This window comes from Salvelinus namaycush, chromosome 29 (genome assembly GCF_016432855.1).
Source record: "Salvelinus namaycush isolate Seneca chromosome 29, SaNama_1.0, whole genome shotgun sequence".
Taxonomy (NCBI): domain Eukaryota; kingdom Metazoa; phylum Chordata; class Actinopteri; order Salmoniformes; family Salmonidae; genus Salvelinus; species Salvelinus namaycush.
Genome location: NC_052335.1, coordinates 11,610,702 through 11,628,296, shown reverse-complemented (window position 1 = coordinate 11,628,296; position 17,595 = coordinate 11,610,702). Strand labels below are relative to the sequence as shown.

The 17,595-nt window shown below is 45.1% G+C and overlaps 1 protein-coding gene across 1 annotated transcript in view; it reads left to right on the top strand.

The window, feature by feature from the left end:
* Positions 1–17,595, top strand: part of LOC120023953 (neurexin-3b-beta-like) — a 62,288-nt gene that overhangs the window by 32,931 nt on the left and 11,762 nt on the right. Inside the window, exon 5 of the mRNA XM_038968052.1 lies at positions 16,247–16,325. Within this exon, the coding sequence (XP_038823980.1) occupies positions 16,247–16,325 (79 nt within the window). The remainder of the gene's footprint in view (positions 1–16,246; positions 16,326–17,595) is intronic.

The following is a 17,595-nucleotide window of genomic DNA, read 5'->3' as shown; positions in this document are numbered from 1 at the left end:
GCAACAGAGAAATGCTCACTAACAGGAATGTAAACAAATGTGTGCACAAAATGTGAGAGAAATATGCTTTTTGTGCGTACAGAAAAGTTCTGGGATCTTTTATTTCAGCTCATGAAACACGGGACCAACACTTTACATGTTGCGTTTATATTTTTGTTCGGTATAGCTGACTACATGGGTTGAACAGTTGTTTCACGCAAAACTGAACATACTCACTGTGGCTGACTCATGTGTACTGTACATATAAATTATGCACCTTTTGGCAGCAGTGTTCTCTCAAAATAAATATATAGTTTTGAAGGAATGCTGGCTTTTTGCGTCCTCTTTCCCTCCTCACATCAGAAAGCCCACTACCTCACAGCACCGTCGGTCTCTGTCGAGGTAAATCAAGGTTTGACGGCGGGGGTGGGGTGGGGGCTGGAGTGTGTGAGCGTGCATGCACGTGTAAATCAGGGTTTGACTCGGTCCTGTTCACAGCCAAGTTGATGTAAAGCCTTAATGTGAATAATGAATCTCTCCTGCACATCGGTGTATGTTCTCACCAGCCGTGCCCTTAGAGCCTACTATAAGTTCAGCTGACTAGTGTGTCTCTGTGTGTGTGTGTGTGTGTGTGTGTGTGTGTGTGTGTGTGTGTGTGTGTGTGTGTGTGTGTGTGTGTGTGTGTGTGTGTGTGTGTGTGTGTGTGTGTGTGTGTGTGTGTGTGTGTGTGTGTGTGTGTGTGTGTGTGTGTGTGTGTGTGTGTGTGCGTATGTGAGTAACACAGCGTAAATACACACTATGTAAATAGCGTGGCGTTGCCTTTGATGTGGTAATGAAATGTGTTCTGGCTAAGCACCGCTGTGTTCTGGTTCATTCTGAATGGGGAAAAGGAGGATGATGATTCCCATTGTTGCCCATAGAGAGTTGTTACAGTGCATTATGTAGCCAATGCATGTGTCCCAAATAGCACCCTATTCCTTATGTAGTGCACTACTTTTGACTAGGGAACATAGGGCTCTGTTCAAAAGTAGTGCACTATAGGACATAGGGTGCTATTTTGGGATGCAGCCAATACCAATGAGCCCATGAAAGAGAATAGGAATCGTGTACAGCAGGGGCTCTGGAGTATATTTTATGCAATTTCTTCATCAATTAGTTGTAATGCTTTCAACTTTCATCTTTTTTAAATAGAAACTTAATCGAATATGCTTAATTTGGGGTTGTGCTCGTTAAGGGTTGAACTCAGAAGGGACCTCGTTGTTTAATTTGTGATAAGTAAAGATTTCAGCTTAGTGGGCTGTGTAACGAACGACACACAGCGAAGCACATCAATTCTGTATCGCAGCCTTAAAGTTGATAACATCTTCCTTGTGAGAGAAGCTGGTGAGGCATTCAAATGCAATGACAGGACAAGGTGACTTATCAAACTGTATCTCTTTTTGAATGTAACCCCAACAACCTTCCATTCAATTCAATCAAATAGTATTCTTGCTGTGTTTGCTGTATTATTGAGGGAGCTGGAGCTGTTATAGTGTTGTGAGCCTGTTCCAGAGTCATTATCCCTGACCAGAGACCAGAGTATGATAGCTGACAGATGCTTAGAATAACTCAGCCAAGACCTCCTATCTTCTCCCTGGGTCCTAGAGAACCCTTTCCCCTATTGCCCTAGTACTGTCATCCTCCCTCCAATCCTCCCCTTCTCCTCTTCCCGTTCTCTCCTCTCCTCCTCTCCCTAGGAACATGTCCCAGAGAGCCTTTCCCCTACTGGCCTAGTAATGTCATCCTCCCTCCAATCCTCCCCTTCTCCTCTTCCCGTTCTTTCCTCTCCTCCTCTCCCTAGGAACATGTCCCAGAGAGGCTTTCCCCTACTGGCCTAGTAATGTCATCCTCCCTCCAATCCTCCCCTTCTCCTCTTCCCGTTCTCTCCTCTCCTCCTCTCCCTAGGAACATGTCCCAGAGAGGCTTTCCCCTACTGGCCTAGTAATGTCATCCTCCCTCTAATCCTCCCCTTCTCCTCTTCCCGTTCTCTCCTCTCCTCCTCTCCCTAGGAACATGTCCCAGAGAGCCTTTCCCCTACTGGCCTAGTAATGTCATCCTCCCTCCAATCCTCCCCTTCTCCTCTTCCCGTTCTCTCCTCTCCTCCTCTCCCTAGGAACATGTCCCAGAGAGCCTTTCCCCTACTGGCCTAGTAATGTCACCCTCCCTCCAATCCTCCCCTTCTCCTCTTCCCGTTCTCTCCTCTCCTCCTCTCCCTAGGAACATGTCCCAGAGAGCCTTTCCCCTACTGGCCTAGTAATGTCATCCTCCCTCCAATCCTCCCCTTCTCCTCTTCCCGTTCTCTCCTCTCCTCCTCTCCCTAGGAACATGTCCCAGAGAAGCTTTCCCCTACTGGCCTAGTACTGTCATCCTCCCTCCAATAATCCCCTCCACCTTTCCTATCTGCCCTTCTTGTTATTCTTTCATCTCATACTCTCCTCTTTTACTCCCTTCCTCCTCCTCTCCTCTCCCTGGGTGCATGTCCTAGTGAGCCCTTTCCCCTACTATCCTACTATCCTCCCTCAAATCATCCCTTCACACCTCTTGTCCTCATCCTCTCTTCTACATTCCTCTCATCCTCCTTTTTAAAAATCTTCCCATCCCTTACCCTCTCTTCCTCTCATCCTTCCCTCTTCTCCTTCTCTCCTCCTGTCCTCTTCTCATCCTCTGATCACCAAGGACTCTCAGGCCCTTACCTTTCCCCCTCCATTATTCTCACTTCACTCTTTAAACAGGAAACCACACATGGTGACTAGACCCTACTTCTCAACACTGGTAGATATAATTGAAACATCCCTATACAGTAACAACCTTGCGAGCGTACAGAACATAACGTATGTCTCGCTAATTTTAGCTGCATAGCACATATCACGCTGCACAGCATGGGATGAGTCTCACCTCTCTCCCAGCCCCCTTTCTCTCTCTCTCTCTCTCTCTCTCTCTCTCTCTCTCTCTCTCTCTCTCTCTCTCTCTCTCTCTCTCTCTCTCTCTCTCTCTCTCTCTCTCTCTCTCTCTCTCTCTCTCTCTCTCTCTCTCTCTCTCTCTCTCTCTCTCTCTCTCTCTCCCCTGTCCCTCTCTTGCGCTCTCCCCCCTGCTCTCTCTCTCTCCCGTCCCTCTCTTTCTCTCCCCTCTCTCCCTCTCTCTCTCCCTGAGTGTTTTCTGAGTGTTTTGTCAGCCCCTCCTTGATGACCTTGTCCTGTGCAGCAGCAGGCCCAGTGATTAAGGATCGGGTCCAAAGACCATTTCCTTTTCCACAGGAAGATAAACGACTTCTGTTTGATATGGGCTGCCTACTGGCCCACCGGGCAATTAGACTGCACTGTACCTTTTGTCCTGAATGGCACCCTATTCCCTATATAGTGCACCAGGGCCCATAGGGCTCTGGTCAAAAGTAGTGCACTATGTAGGGAATACTGTAGGGTGCAATTTGGGACGTAGACTGAGATACTGCCGGCCAACAACCGTGCTCTCGAGTGCTCTCAGCACTGTGTACAGAAGCCAGACCAGAGAAAGAAATACTCCACACAAACTATTCCACTGAAACTGCAATGCGAGGGCGACAGTGTGAACAAATTAAATGTATTTCCTACTTCTTTTTTTTAAAACATGTTTTATTGCGATATATAATGCTGACTGCAGGAGGTCGAAGAAGAAGAAGCAGAGAGAAGATGACAAAGAAGTGAGAAAAGGCCCACCAAGGGCGGCACAATGGAAATATCAATATTTGATCTTGGAAATCACTTAGGGCAAGGCTTTAGATTGAGAGTTGGTTTTAGAACCCATTTAGCTGTAATACATCTACTATATTAAGGGACAAAGTCAACATCAGAAAACTAACCTCGTCTGTAAGGGTATTACAGTTCGGGGCACCGGCGTTCTATTACAGCCCTGTATAATCGCTAATGTATTTTGTGTTAACGAAAAGCAATCATGTAATTGTAGACCTCATTCAGCAGCATCATATAGTAACACACTCTTTAGAAAAAGAAATCAAGGGAACAAAACTGTGTACATGCCAGAGTTAGGGGGCAAACGAACTACTTATCCTTTACAGCATTGCGGTCTGTATCGTCCAATCACAGAGCAGATACAAGTCACGTGATTGGTTAGTGAACACGTGATGGCTCATGTGTTCGCTATCAGATCACGTGACTTGTATCTACTCTGTGATTGAACGATACAGACCGCGAGGCTCATGATTAGTGTAGGTGTTGGTGCTTTTTGAAACAGAAACTAATGATAAAAACGTGACTTCTCAACACAGAGGTTGAAACATTCATAACTGATGGGCACTTCATTAACACACAGATTGTTTTGCATTCTCGGTAGAAAATATAATTTTTACGTTGCACAGCATCGCTCTCGCAAATATTTGATATCACCATGGGTAACGAGGATTGAGAATCCACTTCCGGAACCTCTCGTTGCAGCTCATAGCATACAGTATATGGGCCATCACATACATGACCCTACCTCCCACCCTCCTCTCCTCCTGTCTTTATCCTCTCTCATCTATCTGCGAGGGAGAGAGTGAAAATAGTTGTGTCAGCCTATTGATAGTTATATGGCTGAATGACATCGATTCCCCTTGTAATACAAGCCTCTCCCTTGTCGTCCTGTCAAAGCCAAGATTGGACATGATAACACAGATCAGACATGAGCCAATCGAAATGAAAGCTTCCGGCAAGGAGATGACTATCTGGGGGAAAGGAGAGGAGACAGGAGTAGAGAGAGGGAAGAGGAGGAGGAGGAGGAGAGTGGAAGAGAGGAGAGGAGACAGGAGGTAGAGGGAAGTGGAGGAGAGGATAGAGGAGATAAGACTAGAGAAGAGAGGGAAGAGGAGGAGAGTGGAGAGGAGAGAGGAGACAGGAGTAGAAGAGAGAGGGAAGAGGAGGAGAGTGGAGGAGAGGAGATGAGACAGGTGTAGAGGAGAGAGGGAAGTGGAGGAGAGGAGAGAGGGAAGAGGAGGGGAGTGGAGGAGAGAAGAGAGGAAAGAGGAGGAGAGTGGAGAGGAGGGGGTGATGCGGGGAGAGGAGACCAGGCGTGAGGAGAGAGGGAAGAGGAGGAGAGGAGGGGGGGTGGGGAGAGGAGACCAGGGGAGAGGAGTGGAGTGGAGAAGAGAAGAGGGAAGGAGAGGAGACTAACTTTTGCACGGACTTTGCTGATAACTTCTTTATTGAGGAAAAATGTACTTATTACGACTGTAATATGTGGTTGTCTCACCTAGCTATCTTCAAATGAATGCACTATCTGTATGTCGCTCTGGTTAAGAATGTCTGTTGAATGACTACAATGTAAGAGTAGTGGAAAGGAAAGGAGAGGGGGGAGATGAGAGGAGAGAGGGGCAAGAGGAAAGGAGGGGAGAGGAGAGAGAGAAGAGGAAAGAGGAAAGCAGAGGAGAGGAGAGAGAGAAGAGGAGAGAGGGGAGGAGAAGAGTGGAGAGGAGAGGAGAAAGGGAAGAGAAGACGAGACTGGGTAGAGAGGAGAAGAGGGGAAGGGAGAGTGGGAGCCTGGCTTCAGTTTTCCAGGAGCTTTCCTGGTCATTGTCATGGCGGTCGTGCCTTGTGTCTGTTGTGTAAAACAAAATGTGCTGTACGTACGGTGCATGACCAAAAGTATGTGGACGTCTGCTAGTTGAACATCTCATTCCAAAATCATGGACATTCATATAGAGTTGGTCCCCCCTTTGATGCTATACCAGCCTCCACTCTTCTGGGAAGGCTTTCCACTGTTGGAACATTGCTGCTGGGACTTGCTTCCATTCAGCAACAAGAGCGTTAGTGAGGTCGGGCACTGATGTTGGGTGATTAGGCCTGGCTCGCAGTCGGCGTTCCAATTCATCCCAAAGTTGTTCGATGGGGTTGAAGTCAGGGCTCTGTGCAGGCCAGTCAAGTTCTTCCACACGTTGCTTCCAGAGGCAGTTTGGAACTCGGTAGTGAGTGTTGCAACCGAGGACAGACGATTTTTACACGCTACGTGCTTCAGCAACACTCGGCGGTCACGTTCTGTGAGCTTGTGTGACCTACCACTTCGCGGTTGAGCCATTGTTGCTCCTAGACTTTTCCACTTCACAATAACAGCACTTAGTGATGACCGGGGCAGCTCTTGCAGGGCAGAAATTTGGCGAACTGACTTGTTGGAAAGGTGGCATCCTATGACGGTGCCACGTTGAAAGTCGCTGAGCTCTTCAGTAAAGTAATTCTATTGTCAATGTTTGTCTATGGAGAGTGCATGGCTGTGTGCTCGATTTTATACACCTGTCAGAAATGGGTGTGGCTGAAATAGACAAATCCACCAATTTGAAGGGGTGTTGTACATTATACATATTTTTGTATATAAAGTGGATGTATTTATAACCCATGGAATATACAGTGCCAGTCAGAAGTTTGGACACGCCTACTCATTCCAGGGTTTTTCCTTATTTTTCCTATTTTCTACATTCCACATGGAATCATGTAGTAACCAAAAAAGTGTTTAACAAATATTTGAGATTCTTAAAATTAGCCACCCTTTGCCTTGATGACAGCTTTGCACTCTCTTGGCATTCTCTCAACCAGCTTCAGAAGGTCACCTTGAATGCATTTCAATTAACAGGTGTGCCTTGTTGAAAGTTAACCTCTTAATTTGTGGAATTTCTTTCCTCCTTAATGCTTTTGAGTCAATCAGTTGTGTTGTGACAAGGTAGGGGTGGTATACAGAAGAAGGCCTATTTGGTTAAAGACATAGTCCATATTATGGCAAGAACAGCTCAAATAAGCAAAGAGAAATGACATTCCATCATTACTTTAAGACATGAAGGTCAGTCAATCTGGATGATTGTGGAGGCCAGGACATCTGATGCAGCACTCCATCACTCTCATTCTTGGTCAAATAGCTCTTACACAGCCTGGAGGTGTGTTGGGTCATTGTTCTGTCGAAAAACAAATGATAGTCCCACTAAGCGCAAACCAGATGGGATGGCGTATCGCTGCAGAAAGCTTTGGTAGCCATGCTGGTTAAGTGTGGCTTGAATTCTAAATATATCACATACAGTGTTTCCAGAAAAGCACCCCCACACCATTACACCACCTCCTCCATGCTTCACGGTGGGAAGTACACATGCGTTCACCTACTCTGCGTCTCACAAAGACACGGTGGTTGGAACCGAAAATCTCAAATTTGGACTCATCAGACTAAAGAACAGATTTCCACCGGTCTAATGTCCATTGCTTGTGTTTCTTGGCCCAAGCAAGTCTCTTTTTCTTATTGGTGTCCTTTAGTAGGGGTTTCTTTGCAGCAATTCGACCATGAAGGACTGATTCCTCTGAACAGTTGATGTTGAGATGTGTCTGTTTCTTGAACTCTGTGAAGCATTTATTTGGGCTGCAATCTGAGGCTGGTAACTCTAATGAACTTATCCTCTGCAGCTGAGGTAACTCTGGGTCTTCCTTTCCTCTGGCGGTCCTCATGAGAGCCAGTTTCATCATAGCGATTGATGGTTTTTGTGACTGCACTTGAAGAAACTTTCAAAGTTCTTTAAATTTTCCGGATTCAAATCAAATCAAATCAAATTTATTTATATAGCCCTTCGTACATCAGCTGATATCTCAAAGTGCTGTACAGAAACCCAGCCTAAAACCCCAAACAGCAAGCAATGCAGGTGTAGAAGCACGGTGGCTAGGAAAAACTACCTAGAAAGGCCAAAACCTAGGAAGAAACCTAGAGAGGAACCAGGCTATGAGGGGTGGCCAGTCCTCTTCTGGCTGTGCCGGGTGGAGATTATAACAGAACATGGCCAAGATGTTCAAATGTTCATAAATGACCAGCATGGTCAAATAATAATAATCACAGTAGTTGTCGAGGGTGCAGCAAGTCAGCACCTCAGGAGTAAATGTCAGTTGGCTTTTCATAGCCGATCATTAAGAGTATCTCTACCGCTCCTGCGGTCTCTAAAGAGTTGAAAACAGCAGGTCTGGGACAGGTAGCACATCCGGTGAACAGGTCAGGGTTCCATAGCAGCAGGCAGAACAGTTGAAACTGGAGCAGCAGCATGGCCAGGTGGACTGGGGACAGCAAGGAGTCATCATGCCAGGTAGTCCTGAGGCATGGTCCTAGGGCTCAGGTCCTCCGAGAGAGAGAAAGAAAGAGAGAAAGAGAGAATTAGAGAGAGCATACTTATTGACTGACCTTCATGTCTTAAAGTAATGATGGACTGTCATTTCTCTTTGCTTATATGAGCTGTTCTTGCAATTATATGGACTCGTTCTTTTACCAAATAGGGCATCTTCTGTTTACCAACCCTTCCTTGTCACAACACAACTGATTGGCTCAAACGCATTAAGAAGAAAATAAATTCGACAAAATAACTTTAAGGCACACCTATTAATTGAAATGCATTCCAGGTGACTACCTCATGAAGCTGGTTGTAACGGTCGTCTTGTGGTAAATGAGCGGACCAAGGCGCAGCGGGTGATGAAGACATAATGAATATTTATTAACAGAACAACGAAACACTCTTAAACAAACTACAAAAAAAATAAACGACGTAGACTGACCTAAAACATGAGAACTTACAAATACACGAAGAACGCACGAACAGGTACAGACTACAAACAAACGCTACAGTCCCGTGTGGTACGAACATACATACAGACACGGAAGACAATCACCCACAAACAAACAGTGAGAACAGCCTACCTTAATATGGTTCTCAATCAGAGGAAACGTCAAACACCTGCCTCTAATTGAGAACCATATCAGGCAACACATTAAACCCAACATAGAAACACAATACATAGAATGCCCACCCCAACTCACGCCCTGACCAACTAAACACATACAAAAACAAGAGAAAACAGGTCAGGAATGTGACACTGGTTGAGAGAATGCCAAGAGTGTGCAAAGCAGTCATCAAGGCAAAGGGTGGCTACTTTGAAGAATCTCAAATATAAAATCTATTTTGGTTTGTTTAAAACTTCTTTTGATTACTACGTGATTACCGCTACAATGTGCTCCAGGGAACAGGAACTTCTTATTCCGTGTCTTACATTTGCCTTTCCTCCCTTCCTCTACTGTGGCCACTCTGATCTCCACGACAACAACTCACTCAGCTAGATGATATCAATGGAAATGGTCGTAGGCTATAAAAGAGAGCACTTGAGTTAGAATTTGTTCATGCTTCTTTTGTTTTCACCCGCCAAAAAACGATCTCTCCGCCGTAGGGGTTCTGTTGTTGCATTATAAATAAAGCAAATTGGGTTTCGATGGTTGAGATGATATGTGGCCTTGTAGATGTATGCTGTTGTCTTCTACCTCAAAGGCTTTTCCCTCTGTTTCCTCTGGGTAGAAAGCGGAGCAAGGTATTTGTTCAGATAACAGTCTAGGCGTAATGTGTAATATGTAACAACCCCTGCTTTGTGATATGTCACCGTATATGAATATACGAGCACATTTGACCATCTCTTTCCCTAGGTTCTGACACAGGTCTATGCCATCTTATAATTAATATAGAACCCGGGGCAGAGATCCTGTTGAGCTAGAGATGTGTTGTGTTGTTCTTACAGACCCAGGGGGAAATGACAGTGTTACAGCATGTTTGCCTTTCTACTGTCTCACCATGCAGAGTGTGTTGGGCTATAGTAGGGCTTATACCCAGCTTATCAGATTACCGCAATAAAGGATGGCCCAGAGCGGTACATATCCAAATGTAAATAAATAAATGGTTCTGGGATGTCCAACACATTCAACTACAGTTCAATTAAATAAAGTATAGTGTGTTCTCTCTTGTACTATTATGTTGAAAAAAAAATGTATGTTTAATTTTACTCTCTCTCTCTTTCTTTCTCTCTCTTTGTTAAAAGCTTTTAACAAAGACACAGGTGTGGCCGATTATGTTACGGTTGTGTAACTATAATGGCAGTGGCCTTGACTATGAGCACCTCTCAGTGTCATGGTGTAGCTGTAGTGGGCTGTGGTGTTCTCACAGCGCCTCACCGGCCATGCCTCACTAACCTCAGGTGTGAGAGAGATGGATGAAACTGTGAAAGCACTTCCCGTGTTCCCGTGAAAGTTGTGCTCTCCTGTCCTCCTACAAAATAACTTAACTGTTAAACGTGGTTCTCATACTCCGGCCAAACCGTAGAGATACCGTTTTCATTCCGTGCTCCAAACTGAGCGAAACAACGTGTGAAACATCAGTGAATATTTGAATATTTGAATATTTATCATCCTCAAAGTGAATATGATAAGAGCCTTTTCTAGTTTTTAGCTCAACATTTTGTTCTGAATGTGATTAAAATCGACACCTTTTTTTGGAGGGTCAAGCCTGATTGCGGGTCTAGCTGGTGATTTCTTCAGTTGCCGGTGGTAATTATATGCTCGGCCTGATAATGGTGGCTGCAGCGCGAGGCTGGATGATGATTCTGAGACTCTTAGAAGCACTGATTAGGTCCCTAAAAACAGACAGGGAGGGAGAATCGCCCATGTCCACCATTTTGTAGCACCACAAGGAGAATGGCTAGGCTGTGTGTGTGTGTGTGTGTGTGTGTGTGTGTGTGTGTGTGTGTGTGTGTGTGTGTGTGTGTGTGTGTGTGTGTGTGTGTGTGTGTGTGTGTGTGTGTGTGTGTGTGTGTGTGTGTGTGTGTGTGTGTGTGTGTGTGTGTGTGTGCGTGTGTGCGTGCGTGTCTACGGTGGGTGCGTGCGTGCGTGCGTGCGTGTATGTCGGAAGCTGTCTGTATTGATCTCAGCGGGATCCTTTTAGAATACCCACGTCAAAGGTAACGGCTGTTATAATGAGCTCTGTAGTCTCGGTCTCGATTTTGTCTTGTTTCTTTGTTGTTTAAAGATGATGTAACCGCATTATATGGTGTATGTCAGATATACAATAGCCTTGAATCATTCACATTACGCAAACTCACATGGCCACACACGTATGTACACAGGCGCAGACACACACACACACAAGCACACACACTGCACCGCCACCCTGTAATCCCCTTCGGCTCATGCACACACAATCCGCCACACACACTCACTCTCGCTTCCAGAAATTAAGATGAGACAGTTTGTTGAGAATAATTGCAGTAAAAATAAATCACTTTGCTGCCAAAATATATCCCACTCTATGCTATGGAGATTTAGCCTGAGAATTGGATTCCTTCAGCTGTGAAATCCCTTTCTGTAGTCCTGCCGGCCATGCACATCATTATTCTACACTATAGCATAATACATAGGCAGGAAACACTATTGCTGTCTTCAATGCACAGGCATTGAAATGATTGATGTTTCTGACCGTCTAGGAGACAGGTGTGTGATTCATAATGCAGGCATCAGTTCATTGGTTTGGCATCAGCGTAAAGGTGAGGATTAAATCTTCAGAAGCCTAGACTATCTCAAACATCTCAGTTAAAATCATTGTGGATTTGACTTTGAATATAATCTATGTCAGGAAGTCTGATCTGTGTTAAGTTCCAAAAATAGAGGATATGCATGATTCAGAACCTGGCCACATTGAACTTTCATCAAGCCTGTATAAAGTGAAGGAACCAACACAGATTTTCCTTATTTTGTCAAACCCCAAAGCCTCAAGTCTTTTCTTTTTCAGTTCTGCTAGTATTCTGGCCTCTGTGTGAGGTTGGGTCAGAGAGAGAGGAGAGAGATTATAAAGCCCAGTAAGAGACGAATTTCCCAGGCTGAGAGCCATGATAGCTTTGTTACTGCCTGACACAACACCCTGCTGCCTGTCACATCTCCTATGGTCCTGTTGTGGGTTTGTCTCTAGACTCAGACAGAAAGCATCAACCCACCATCTCGCCATCCCTCTACTTCCTGACAGAGCACCCCACTGCCTGTCGCACGGTGGCCAATCTCCTCTTGTCCTGTTGTGGGTTTGTTTTCCAACTCAGACGTGTGTTCCCTCTGCTGTGAGAATGTGGTACATTTGTTCCTGGACTCCGACATCTCTATGCTGTGAGACGTATTGGAGAACAGGTGAGAGCCTCAGGGCAGAGACCCCCTCAGGGCAGAGACCCCCTCTGGGCAGAGACCCCCTCCGGGCAGAGACCCCCTCCGGACAGAGACCCCCTCAGGGCAGAGACCCCCTCAGGGCAGAGACCCCCTCAGGCACACATGCTTCAAACATGTTCAGTGTGCACAGTGTGCCAAGCATGGGTTACATACAAGTCGATGGGTACAGGCATAAGGATATTTTGGGATGGAAAACAAATCAAATCAAACTTTATTTGCCACATGCGCCGAATACAACAAGTGTAGACTTTACCGTGAAATGCTTACTTAACAAGCCCTTAACCAACAGGGCAGTTCAAAAAGAAGACAATATTTACCAAGTAGGCTAAAGTAAAAAGTAATACTAAAAAGTAACACAATAAGAATAACAATAACGAGGCTATATACAGGGGGCACCGTTACCGAGTCAGTGTGCGGGGGTACAGGCTAGTTGAGGTTTTTCTGCAACAAAAGACCTAGAAAAATATATCCAAGGCAGCTGTACGATTTGGATGGATATTGAGCTGAGATGTGTAGGGAGAGACTGAGATTGGTGGAACAGCCTTTGTTTTAAACTCTGAGTTAGTTTTCTCTCTGTGTCCTTTCCTGCATTTGCTATCAGAATAACTTGCAAGCAATATCTTCTCTCAGGAATACACAGGCTTTTTACACACATAATGTGACTTAAATTAATCTGATCATATGCAGTGCCGTCGGAAAGTATTCAGACCCTTGACTTTTTCCACATTTTGTTACGTTACAGCCTTATTCTAAAATGTATTATATTGTTTTTTCCCCTCATCAATGTACACACAATACCCCATAATGACAAAGCAAAAACCGTTTTTTAGACGTTTATCTAATTTATATATATTTTTTAAACTGAAATATCACATTTACATAGGTATTCAAACCTTTTACTCAGTAATTTGGTGAAGCACATTTTGCAGTTATTACAGCCTTGAGTCTTCTTGGGTATGACGCTACAAGCTTGGCACACCTGTATTTGGGGAATTTCTCCCATTCTTCGATGCAGATCCTCTCAAGCTCTCTCAGGTTGGATGGGGAGCGTTGCTGCATAGCTATTTTCAGGTCTCTTCTGATATGTTCGATCGGGTTCAAGTCCGGGCTCTGGCTGGGCCACTAAAGGACATTCAGGGACTTGTCCCGAAGCCACTCCTGCGTTGTCTTGGCTGTGTGCTTAGGGTCATTGTCTTGTTGGAAGGTGGACCTTTGCCCCAGTCTGAGGTCCTGAGCGCTCTGGAGCAGGTTTTCATCAAGGATCTCTCTCTACTTTGCTCCGTTCATCTTTGCCTTGATGCTGACTAGTCTCCCAGTCTCTGCCACTTAAAAACATCCCCACAGCATGATGCTACCACCATGCTTCACCATAGGGATGGTGCCAGGTTTCCTCCAGACGTGACGCTTGGCATTCAGGCCAAAAAGTTTAATCTGGGTTTCATCAGACCAGAGAATCTTGTTTCTCATGGTCTGAGAGTCCTTTATGTGCCTTTTGGCAAACTCCAAGCGGCCTGTCATGTGCCTTTTACTGAGGAGTGGCTTCCGTCGGGCCACTCTACCAGAAAGGCCTGATTGGTGGAGTGCTGCAGAGATGGTTGTCCTTCTGGAAGGTTCTCCCATCTCCACAGAGGTATTCTAGAGCTCTGCCAGAGTGACCATCGGGTTGTTGGTCACCTTCCTGACCAAGGCCCTTCTCCCCCGATTGTTCAGTTTGGCCGGGCGGCCAGCTCTAGGAAGAGTCTTGTTGGTTCCAAACTTCTTCCATTTAAGAATGATTGAGGCCACTGTGTTCTTGGGGACTTACAATGCTGCAGAAATGTTTTGGTACCCTTCCCCAGATCTGTGCCTCGACACAATCCTGTCTCGGGGCTCTACGGGCAATTCCTTCCACCTCAGGGCTTTTGCTCTGACACGCACTGCCAACCATTGGACCTTAGACAGGTGTGTGCCTTTCCAAATCATGTCCAACCAATTGAATTTACCACAGGTGGACTCCAATCAAGTTGTAGAAACATCTCAAGGATGATCCATGTAAACATGGACCTGAGCTCAATTTCGAATCTCATAGCAAAGGGTCTGAATACTTACATAAATAAGCTATTTCTTATGGAAAAAGTCAAGGGGTCTGAATATTTTCCGAATGGACTGTATATTATATATTTTACAGCAATTCAGTCTCTCTCTCACACACACACACATAACCACTCTCTCTCTCTCTCTCTCTCTCTCTCTCTCTCCCCCTCTCTCTCTCTCTCCCCTCTCTCTCTCTCTCTCTCTCTCTCTGTGAATATATTTATAAAAAATAGACTCCCTAACCGTGGAGTGTGTGTATTCGCCGGCATATCAGGGCCATGGTGGTGAGCCTAACTGCCTGCCTGCCTTCTCCTGGGCGGCTACAGCTATCATGGAGATGGCGGAGGAGGTGTCGGCAGCAGCAGCCGCGTTTCATTAGTCTGTCAAACTCAATGATATTTAGAGCCTAGCAGGCAGTGTGGTGGTCCAGCTCTGCAAACTCAATCAGCGCTGTGATTTCATAACCCTGCTCTGTGACACCTCTTATTTTATCTACCTGCTGATCCCTTCTAATAAACGCCGCTCCCCGCCATGCTGAAATACGACCTCTCTGTCCTCCCCAGGTGAGGCCCGAGAGAAGAGGCGAGGGGATAAATCTGAATTGTGGGATAGTGGAGGTTGGCTGATAATCCACCCGGTCGGCAATCGCCTCAAATCCGTCTGCATCCCAAATGGCACCCTATTCCTTATATAGTGCACACATTTTGACCAGAGCCCTATGTGCCCTGGTCAAACGTAGTGCACTAAATAGGGAATAGGGTGCCATTTGGGACCCACTCGCCGTCCCCCGACCATTCCCCCTCTCTGCTGCACAAATCACAGCATTTCAGTAGGACAAGGCTGATCTGTGGCTCTGGGTGTTTCATGAGAGGCCATTGATTGCAGAGGAAGGTGGAGAGGAGGAGCAGGCTGTAAATAACTTGAGCAGGAAGGAGAGGAAAGCTAAAAGGAAAACAATCTGTAGGCAGAGAGGGAGGAGAGAACGCTATGTAAAGAATAATAAACACAATGAAAGATGTTTGACTTGAGATGATATACTGTAGGAAGCTCAGCCCGGGGTGGAATATTCTGGAAACGTACCGTACAGTATAAGCTGGCTAGATGTCCTTGAGTGGGATGGTAGTAGGAGATTGTTGCCGGGCATACACAAAACCATTTTGCCACGAATCTGCCACGTTTTTTGCCGTTCCCGACAAATGTTCCTGATCAGGGTCAAATCCTATGAACTTGGGCTAGGATCAGTACGTCGGAACTCGTGTAGTTTGAGCATATCAAGGACGCACCGATTTACGTGCATATTGTAGTATGAGGAGTGCCACGACGAGATTGGGCAAGGACTACTGCCAATAGCCAAGAAGCACTCAGCATGTGAGACCAAAACAATGTGTGGGTTCGTTTTGCGTGGACCGGTGCCCCGGGTGGGCGGAGTTTGTACAATTTAGACCATTCTATTAGTCTTTAAGTGAAATCTCCACCCACTCGGGGTGCCGGGCCATGCTAAACCAACTCGCCCAATCATGGTGAAGAGGAAAGCAACAACAACACGCACCATGTGGACCGAGGTAACGGAAGACAGATTGATGAAGCTGTGGAGAGAACGCAGCCTTTTCAATAGTACCTCTGCGTCCTACCATGACAGAAACCAAAAAGATAAAGGCTGGAATAAAATAGCCTCTCCCCTATAGCAACCTGGTTTTCTATTAAAAAAGTGATATCATTACCCTAAAAGTTCAAGTCTGTCCAGACATTTGTGGGTCCATATTCTGCGCCTCTTTTTTGATGTTTCTCCACATAATAATGTGCCCTCTAATAAAACAGCACGCTGTTTGCGTGTCGGCATTTTTCTCCTATGACAACCGAGAAACGCAGGGCAGGATTGACTAGGGAATCATGGTGTAATATGAGCACCCACGTCCTGGGGTTGAGGATGGACGGAATAAACGATTTGGGACAAGGAAATCGAGAACTGTCGACTTTGTTAAGATTTTCTCCGCTCGGCTGATTCAAAACAGCTTCCATACAGATCTCTTTAACTTGTGGTGATTCACAGTGTGTGTTCGTGACTCAATGTGCTGTTCAGTCTCACCACGTTCTTTGATGTCTTCTCTCTTTCTATTTGTCTCTGTGTGTCTCTGCGTCTCCCTTCCACCAGCAGACGACAGATGACATAGTATCGTCGGCGGAGTGTTCCAGCGACGACGAGGATCTGGAGGAGTGTGATTCCGGACACGCAGGTGGGATGGGTGTGTCGAGTTGTGCTTGCTCAGACCTACCAGTCTTTCTTTCTTTCTTACTTTGATTTGCAACCAAAACCAAAAAGAGGATCGTTCTCCTCTAAGCATCATGTCCCACGGGAGCCTAAAGTGTAACTTCAAAAGACTTCCTAAAAGCACCAAGAGACACAGTAGCACGAGTCTAAGGTTTTAGCTAAATGGAAAGTCGAAAGAGCTCTAAGCACTTTGGAGTTGGATGAAAGTAAGATAAATCCTTAGCATGCCCTCTGTAGAAAAGTTTGAAGTTATGTTTAGGCTCCAAACTGTAAGTAACTGCATATATACATAGTTCTAGACACACCCACATATAGTATAGCGTGATAGCCTATAGTCAGTGATATAGTTTTAGTATAGTCTCTAATTTAAGTTACACTTAGCTATGGGGCCTTTGGTCGTTAACATGGTAAAAACAGTTAATACTAATTTTGTTCTCTCAGCATTCAAGAGAGCAAACTTTCAATCAAAAAGTACAAAATTAGTATCAAGCTCCATGTTCACCTGTCCAAACTGATGCTTCAAAATGTATCTGTCCTGTTTTATATGGTTGACATGTTTCTTGCTGTGCGTGTGTGTGCGTCTTCTCCACAAAGGATACATTTTGAGATCTATTTTTCAAAGAACAAAATGCTTTCAGCATAGATACTGTGATGTGTGGCAGACTAACTGCAACGGACCCAGTCCTCCTCCTCTCTCGTTCTCCTGTTTGTTCCTTTGTTTCCTTATACGTCGGAGGCTTGCCTTACCTGAAACATTCTAATAGAGAACAGATATCCTCGAATTTCTGTGCGCATCGTTCTTCTCTCTCCCCTCCTATAACACATATAGTTTTGACACCAGGTTAAAGTGAGATGTACGGGGACTTTAGAAAATATGAATTGACTTATTCCACATTTTGTTGTGTTACAGCCTGAATTCAAAATTGATTAAATACATATTATCATTTCTACCAATCTTCACACAATACCCCATAATGACAAAGTGAAAATATGTTTTTAGACATTTTTGCAAACGTATAAAAAATTAAATACAGAAACATCTCATTAACATAAGTATTCACAATACCGGTTGCTCGGGTTTGGTCAGACAGCCAGCTCAATTTGGAGTGTCATAGCACAGGGGTGTGAATACTTATGCAAATTAGATATTTATTTTCAATACATTTGCAAAAATGTCAAAAAATATTTTTCCCAATTTGTCCATTTATTTATTTTTGGATCAATTTTGAATTCAG